This window comes from Belonocnema kinseyi, chromosome 4, assembly GCF_010883055.1.
Source record: "Belonocnema kinseyi isolate 2016_QV_RU_SX_M_011 chromosome 4, B_treatae_v1, whole genome shotgun sequence".
Lineage (NCBI taxonomy): Eukaryota > Metazoa > Arthropoda > Insecta > Hymenoptera > Cynipidae > Belonocnema > Belonocnema kinseyi.
Window position 1 is genome coordinate 46,421,258 of NC_046660.1, and position 9,617 is coordinate 46,430,874.

A 9,617-nucleotide genomic window follows, 5' to 3' on the forward strand; every position below is an offset into this window, starting at 1 on the left:
ATAAAAGTAACTAAAAAAGTATATCCGGAATTAGAAACGAAAATAAAGAACAAGTGCGCTTGGCTCATATTGCCCCATGCTTGGGCTGGGATGGGCCAGGCTTTGGGGCGAGATAGGTCACTTAATTAAATGACTTATTATATATTATTTGTAATGAAGAAATTTGTTAAGTTTGAGTTCTTTAAAATGAAAACATATCTTACACATAGCTTTCCAAAATTGAACGGAAAATTTAAAGTTTTTAAATTCAAAATGATGCAATCTTTAATCCTAACTTCTACCGTAACTAACACTACAAAGAGTAAATAGATAAACGAATTATATCCACATATATTTCAGTAATTATATTACAGAAATAAATATAGCAATTTTTCTACTTGAACATGTACATTGTTTCAGTAAAAGATCAATTCTACAAGACGTAAACTCTTAAATGCTGGACTGGTCTACTACACTTACTGCATGACACTGAATTTCATATATATTGGGGTATTAAACCGTTTTTTAACGTCTGCCGGATTTTTAAGCCACAATAATATTTTTCTTATTTTTATAGCACTTTACAAGTTTTAAAACAAATTTATTTAAGAAAAATACACCAGAAAGACAGTGCTCTATCTTCGGGTAGACAGCAACTCATATTATTTTATCATACCTATAACAGTGCTACTATCATACTTTTTCTGAGAACTTTTGTCGACAAGATTAGTTTTTATGCGTTTACACCATTATTAACAGCCTACACAATCTGATAATATGAAAAATTGTATCCTAACCTACTGACTGCTACCAGCCCTGTGCATCTCTCCATATTTCAGATTTTAACTTGACCCCGCAACTGTCCTAATTTGATTAGTTCCTAATATCTCCAGCGCGGCGCTAGTTGTCCCATCACTCCCTGTTTTTACATAGAAAGCAATGGGACCAAATCAATTTTTTAATTTTTTACTTAAAAAAATGTTATTTCTATGCAAAAAAAATCTTGAAATTAAAACAACGTTACTCATTTAACATTTCAAAATACTTTTCCAATAATTTTTTATGAATACCAAAGACAAAATATAATTTACATGGTCGTACAATAATCCTGACAATGTGTAATATATCTTAGATATGAATTTGAATGAAAAATAAAAAAATATTATTAAAGTTTAGTGTCGAAAACAAATTAACAATATTATTAATGGAATGTAAAAAAATCCTGGAGAAACATTTGAATAGTACTAAGTTTAAACTTACCGTGTGAATAGACTCGCTTATGAATTTATAATAGATATAATGTATTTCTTATTGAATTTAACTAAAATTTACGTTTGAAACCATTTTATTTAATAATCAGTGAAAAATAAAATAATAAATTTCTTTAATTGCTCTCTTTTATCTTGGACGTTTTATAAAATTATAATTTATATTTGTTCCTCTGAAAAATAGTTTTTTTCAACAATTTGAATTATTGAATAAACTATTTTTGATGTTCTTTACATATTTTTATGTTATATGTTCTTGAATAAAAATTTAATTCAATTTCATTTACATTTTTCTCATTATATTCAACAGCGTAAGTACTCGCTAAACCCTCAAATATTAAGTTTGAACTTGTATACTATTAAAACTTTTTTCACACAAATATTTACATATTTTATTGATATAAATATTATTTACTGCGTTTTCAGATATAAAAAGGATTATATTTAACTTTTTATTCAAATAAAAACAAATATTCCACTTTACCAAGTTTATTGGGTGACGTTTTAATTCATGTTTTCCATTAGCATTTATATACATCGTTTGAAAAATTGTTTTGAAACATAAAATGAGTAACATTCTTTTCATTTTAATATTTTTTTTTTTACGAAAATAACATTTTATTCATTAGAAAATAAAAATAAAGTGGTCTATTCCCATTGCTTACAATGCAAGAACAGGGAGTGATGGGGCAACTAGCGCCGCGCTGAAGATATTAGGAACTAACCAACTTAGGACACTAAGGGATCGCCATTTTGTTTTTAGATGCGCAGGTCTGCTGCTACACTAAGAGGTTAGGCACAGGAAGAGGTGGCTCATTCCGCCCCAGAACAGTGACTCATTCCGCCCCATATGACACTTTCGAGTCAAATCAAAATTTCACCTATTTCGGTTTTTCAATTATATATACATCTGTTGAAAACTTAAGGCCTAATAACTAAGCTATCTAAATAATCACTGGAAAAACATCTAATATGTGATTTTGCGTGATTCTTGAACCTTCTAAACAAATGCAAAATAGCAGAATACATGTCTTAAAATTTTTACTTTCGTTTTTTCCAGATTTATTCAACATTAAGCGAAAAATTTTCAAAAAAGAAGTTTGATCATGTTTTTCCTCATATAAATACAAAAAACATTTGCAAAATAAATGATAACCTACGATAAAATTGAGTGACTCATCTTCCCCCCTATGCTCACCTCGCCCCACCCTACCTAGGATTGTTGAGACGCGTTTTAATTTGTACTTAAAAACCATTTTTTATTATTTAGCACAGTTTAAATTAATAAGTGGATGAAAACAATTAAAAATTATCGAAAACTAAGTGTTACATGTGGAATTTTCATTGTATACATCGAAAAAACACGTTTTATGTTAAAATTGTTTCTGTCAAAAAAAGAATTATTTTAGTATGTTATATATGTTTTAACACATAAGAAGCTTCAATTAACTTAATTTTGCATAGAAGTGAACTTAAAATACATTTTTATTAATTTATACATGAAATGTTTACGATCTAAAAAATTCTAACACATAAGTTAGTTTAGAATTCGTATTTCATTTTAGAACGTCAATAATTCAGATTTTTTTGCAGATTTTGAACCAAATATTTTGCTACATTCATTACCTTAATTTCATTTTAGCTTATGGTGTGTTGAAAATTATATGACATAGTCAAATAATTATTTTCTTAACAAAACCAGCTTTAGCAAGAAATGTGTTTTTTTCACTGAATACGATAAAAATTCTATATTCGACACTTAGTTTCCGATAAATCTTAATATCTTGTATTCACTTAATTTTTTGAACTAGAAAAAACAAAGGTAAAATTGTTTCGAAGCCCAATTTAAAATGCAACTTAAAAATGCTACCTGGTTGCACGAGTTCGCGACAGTGGCGCATCCAAGATTTCAAATCCTTGAAGTTCTGAACGTTCAAATAAACGAAATTTTTTACTGATGACTTTGCAAACCAAAAAAAGTGCTAAAATGTTTGTATATTTATATTAAAAATCATTTACTATCGGAACAGAATTATATAATTATATTCAATATTTTATGCTTGGCATGAAAGATTGAATTTTCCAGTCTAAAAAAGGGATCATCCAGAAAATACGTTACCAATTTTGTTCGTTGAAAATCGTTGATTTGGTTTGAAATCAACAATTAACAAAACAAAAAAAAAAGGGATTTTCAGAGTAAATGTTGAAATGTGCCTAATTGAATTTTATGTGACAAACTAAGCCGGGTCTTATTGAATTTTTAAACTAAGAAAAATTAATTTTAAATTATAAAAAAACTAATTTTCTACCAAATAGTTGATTCTTTTTATTAAATTATTGAAGTTGCCAGACAAAATTACAAGGTTTCGATACAAAATAGTTGTAGCATCAAATAAAAAATATGAAATTTTGATTTAAAAAAGTTAATTTTATACAAGAAAGATGAATTTCCAACAGAATAAAATAATGATCAATCCAAAATTTGCATTTTCAACTAAAATAGATTAATTTTTAATAAAAAACGAACTTTGAACAAAATAGTTTAATTTTAATAAAAAGTTTAACTTTTTCTTAAAAAAAAAACCAACTCCAAATCAGTGAGACGAATTTTTAACTAAAATTTTGAATCGCCAACCCAAAAAAGTAGTTCGAATTTAAAATCTAGTTGCTACATTACCAACCAAAAAGATGAATTTTTAAACAAAAAGAATAATTTTCTACAAAATAATTTTGTTTAGCAAAACTCAAAAACTATAAACCTAAAAGTGTAATTTTCAACTAAAAAAGATAAATTTCTAAGTAACAACTTTAATTTACTAGCATCAAAGATGAAAGATTAATCAAATTTAAGAATTCTTAACCAAAAAGTTAAATGTTTAATTAAAATAGATACATTTTTTCAAATAAAAAGATTAAATTACCACAAAAAAAATTAATTTTCAATGAAATTCAAGAAATCTCAAGCGAAAAATTGAATTTTTAAGAAAGAATTTTATTTTAATTTAAAAAAAGTAGTTCAGCTATAAAATCTAATAGTTAAATTTCTAACGAAAAAGATGAATTTGAAAAAAAAGATTAATTTTCTACCGACAAAAAAAAAAGAATTTTTAACAAAAAGATTAATTTACCACCAAAAAAGGCGAATTTTTAATTATATTCAAGAATTCTCAACTACAAAGTTTAATTTTTAAGAAAGATATAAAATGTTTTAAATTTTAACAAAGGAGTTCAACTTTAAAACCTTGCCGTCAAATTTCTAACCAAAAAGATGCATTTTTAAACAAATAGGTTAATTTTCTACAAAAAAAAGGATTCTTAAAAAAATTCGAGAACTCTCAACCCAAAAGATGAAATTTCAAATAAAAAGATGAATTTTTAAATACAAAGATTATTTTACTAACAAAAAAGACTAGCTTTTAATAGAATGTAAAAATTATCAACCAAAAAGTGTAATTTTCAAATAAAAAAGATGAATTTCTAAACAAAAAGTTTAATGCTTAAACAAGAAGATTAATTTGCTACTAAAAATGGCGAATTTCCAATAAAATTCAAGAATTCTCAACAAAAAACTAGAATTTTTAAGAAGAAAATTTTGTTAATTTTGAAGAACGTAGATCAACTTTAAAATATAGTTATTAAATTACAAACCAAAAAGATGAATTTTCAAACAAAAAGATTAATTTTCTACAAAAAAAGAAAGAATTTTTTAAAAACTCAAAATCTATCAACCAAAAAGTGTAATTTTCATCTAAAAAAGATAAATTTCTATAAAAAAGTTTAATTTACTGGCATTAAAGACGGAATATTAATAAAATTCAAAAATTCTTAGCCAAAAAGTTAAATTTTTAACAAATATAGATACATTTTTTCAAATAAAAAGATTAAATTACCACAAAAAGGACGAATTTTCACGCAAAAAGTTGAATTTTTTAAAAGAAAGAATTTTATTTTAATTTGAAAAAGTAGTTTAAATATAAAATATAATAGATAAATGTCTAACCAAAAAGATGAATTAAAAGAAAAAGATTAATTTTCTACCGAAAAACAAAAATTTTTAACAAAAATTAAGAATTATCAACAAAAAAGTGTAATTTTCAACTAAAAAAGATAAATTTTTAAACAAAAAGTTGAATTTACTAGCATCAAAGACGAAATATCAATAAAATTCAAGAATTCTTAACCAAATAGTTGAGTTTTCTAAAAAAAAATTAATTTTTTAACAAAAAGATTAATGTACCACCAAAAAAAGGCGAGAATTTGTAATGAAATTCAAGAATTCTCAACCACAAAGTTGAATTTTTAAGAAGGAAAGAAATTTTTTTATTTTTAACAAACGAAGTTCAACTTTAAAACCTAGTTGTTAAATTTCTAACCAAAACGATGAATTTTTAAACAAAAAGATTAATTTTCTACTGAGAAAAAAAGCAAAAAAAATGAATTTTTAAACAAAAAGTTTAATTAACTAGCAATAAAGAGAAAATATAAATAAAATTAAATAATTCTTAATCAAAAATTTTAATTTTCAACAAAAAAGATGAACTTCTAAACGAAAAGATTAATTTACCATGAAAACTAGGAACTCTCAATAAAATTCAAGAATTCTCAACCAAAAAGTTGAATTTTTTAAAAAAGAAGGCATTTTTTTAATTTTTAAGAAATTAGTTAAAATTTAAAACATTAACCAAATTCAAGAACTATCAACCAGAAAGTGTAATTTCAAATTAAAATGATGAATTTTTAAACAAAAAAGTTAATTTTCTGCCAAAAAAGAAATAATTTTTAACAAAAGTCAAGAATTATCAACCAAAATATATAATTTTCTAATAAAAAGAGGAGTTTTCAAACAAAAAGATTAATTTTCTATAAAAAAAGACGAATTTTTAATAAAATTCAACAATTCTTAACCAAAATTTTGAACCTTTTAGAAAGAAATAACAAATAATTTTTTTAATTTTCAAGACAGCAGTTCAACTTTAAAACCTATTTATTAAATTTTTAAGCAAAAAAATGAATTTTTAAACAAAAAGTTTAATTCACTATCAATAAAGACGAAATATTAATAAAATTCAATAATTCTTAATCAAAGTTTTTAATTTTCAACAAAGAAGATGAACTCTTAAACAAAAAGATTAATTTACCACCAAAAACACGAATTTTCAATAAAATTCAAGAATTCTCAACCAAAAAGTTGAATTTTTAAAAAAGAAAGAATTTTTTAATTTTTAGAAAATTAGTTTAAAATCAAAAGTTTATTAAAATTCAAGAACTATCAATCAAAAAGTGAAATTTCAAATGAAAAAGATGAATTTTTAAACAAGAAGGTTAAATTTGCGAAAGAAAAAAGATGACTAACCAGATAGTGTAATTTTTTAACAAAATAATTAAATTTTCAACAAAATATGAAAAATTTTCAAACATATAATAGAATGTTTAAACAAAAGAGATGAATTAGAAACAAAAAAAAATTTCAACAAAGAAACAAATGTTCAAAAAAATAGTTAAATCAGCGAGAAAAATAGGTGACTTTAACAAAATAGTTTAATTTTCAACAAAATAATTAATTTTTCAGAAAAATATAGAAATTTTTCAATCAAATAGTAGAAGTTTTAAGCAAAAGAGATTAATTCTGAACAAAAACAAAAAAGTTAATTTTCAACCAAGAAAGTTTTCATTGTTTTCGATTTTTTTCGAAATCGAAATTTAAACATTTTCAATTTATGATTAAAATGTGTTACCGCGGATACGAAACATACAACTTTCAAATTTGAAGTGTTTACAAATGTTCAAATGAATCGAAATTCTAATTAAAAATGTTTATAGGTACAAAATCTCAACTTTGAGACATTCTACGTCGCACTATCTCAAAATAAAATTTAAAAATCCAGTTAAAAAGAAATAAATTTTTCACGAATAAATGTTATAACTGTGAAATATTGTTATAAACATGAAATTACCTTCTATGGGTTTTCCACTGCTCGAGAAGAGCCACTGAGCAAAAGGAGGTCCAAGATAAAGAAGAATTGCTCCAGAAATGACCAAGAGCACAAGGATCTTTCGATAAGAGTAATTGCCATCCACAAACCTTCTAATTCTTTTTCCGAACTCGTGAATAACAAACATTCCTCCAGGCCTCATTTTAAATTGTATTATTAAATTATAAATATCGATAAAAGGAAACGAAGACAATTTATCCTGTGAATACTTGATTTTCGCAAATTTCCCAGGACATAACCTCTCTCTTCCAAACCACTTTCTGAGACTTGCTTATGCAATAAAGACAAATTTTGCACATTTTAGTATTTCAATAATTTCACTATTGAAAGTAATAATTTTCATTTTTTTTTTTAACAAATGCTCTTCAGTTTATTACATTTCTTACACGTAAACAAACCCGACCTTGTCAACGGAAAACACAGCGAACGCGAAAAATGCAGACGACATTTGACAGTTCTTGTTCATGCGATAAAATTCGATTATCGATTCTCGATTAGCGCAACGGCGGGGATATTCCAAACCAGTAAAGCTTCAGGACATGTAAATGTTATGGAACTTATTATATTTGGTGAAAATTATTAAATAAGAGTTCATTTCCATATTCTTTAAATAAATTTGTGTATAATGATTCCTAATTGACCACATAAACTCACTAATTTGAAAGTTTAATGGATGTAAATTTAATTATTATGAATAAGCTGATTAAGAAACAAGATATTTTATAAAGTACTTATTTATTATTTATAATAAAAATTTAAGAAAGTATTAATGTGATATCTGAAAAATAAATTTGTTCAGAATATTTTATAAGTAACATTAAAAAAGGGTATAAGGTTTCTTGTTTGTTCACGATCTGTTATGCATTTTCTGCACCATCAATTTTTTTATATCAAAATTTCTAAATAAATAATTTTACTTCATTAAAAGATATATGTCTAAATGTTTCTAACCATTATTCATAGAAGAGAAAATTTAAATTGTAAAGGATTGTTTAATAATCGAAAATAATTATGTTAATCTGAACATTTCGCTAGCACACTATAATTTGTAAACTTTCTTACATTTTCAAAGAGATAGGAAAAACTAAATTATGGGCAAAAACTTATTTTGAAGAAATCGAAAAAAATATTAACTTTTTGATCATTATGAAAGGATGTTAAGTAAACTGAATTTTGCAGAAGGCCAAGAGAATGAGAAAATTTTTTTAAGATTCAAGAGAAAACTTTTAATAATTGTTTTGTAATGGATTCTAAAAGAAAATTGAAAAAATACAACTTTTTTTTTAATATTCCCTGAAATTTTTAAATAGCGTGTTAAAGATTTCAAAGCAAAAGTTTGCAATTTGACAATATTACAAAATTTTAGAAAAAATTGTTAGCAAGTTTAACAGATATTTCAGAAGGTTTGAAACGATTAAAAAATAATTAAAATTCGTAAAGATTTTTCAAGAATTTTGTAAGGTTTCACGAAAATGGGAAAACATATTTTAGGTTCCTAGAAAAAATTAAAATAATTTTTTATTTTGGACAATTAATTTGAAGACATTATTTAAAAAGATTCTAAAACATTTAAAAATATTTCAAAAATTGACAAGGAAGAATCAGAAAGATTTTAATCTAGTTATCTTAATTTTGCAAAATTAAAAAAAAACAACCAGGAAAAATTTGAATAATTTGTCAAGATTAGAAGGTTTAGAAAGTCTGACAAGATTAAAAAAGATTTTTCTTTTTTATTCTTTTAATTTTGAAAAATGAACTTTAAAAGAAAATTAAAAAAGGTTCTTAAACATGCCAAACGATTTCCTAAAATTTGTAAAAAGATTGCAGAAGATTTCAAAGCAAAATATTTCAAAGATTAAAAATGAAAGAAAGAAAAATCGAGTAAACTCAAGAAATATTTAGAAGATTTGAATAAATACAAAAATAATTTTAAACTTTAGAAAATTAAAAAAAATGTAAATTTTTAAAGATTTAAAAAAATAACTTTAGAAGCTCATAAAGAATGTCGAAAGTTTTCAAGAGAATAAACAAATTTCCCTGAAATTCCTAGCAAAATTTCGAAGATTTTAAGCCATCTTTTTACATTTTTAATAATTTTGCAGAATTCTAAGAAAAATTTGAGTCAGTTAAAAATATGTTTAGGAATTTAAGATGTGTTAAATAGAATAGAAATATTAAAAAATTTGGAAACATTTCCGAAAATTTATTAACGATTACTAGAGTTCTGCTAAGCTTCTAATTGCCCTAAAAAATCTTTAAAAGGACTAGAATTTTTTCTAATATTTTGTAAAGTCCTATAAAATTAAAAAAAATTAAGTTCTTCAAAATCGTCTAGATTCTGCATTGACACATCTGAGATAGTCAAAAATCTTATAAG

General features: G+C 24.1%; 1 protein-coding gene across 1 annotated transcript in view; it reads right to left on the reverse strand.

Moving 5' to 3' along the window:
• The window catches only part of LOC117171846 (uncharacterized protein KIAA2013 homolog), a 52,098-nt gene extending 44,432 nt beyond the window's left edge, over positions 1 to 7,666 (reverse strand). Inside the window, exon 1 of the mRNA XM_033359480.1 lies at positions 7,202 to 7,666. Coding sequence (XP_033215371.1) covers positions 7,202 to 7,382 — 181 coding nt within the window. The 5' untranslated portion in view covers positions 7,383 to 7,666. The remainder of the gene's footprint in view (positions 1 to 7,201) is intronic.
• Between the last annotated feature and the right edge of the window lie 1,951 nt (positions 7,667 to 9,617).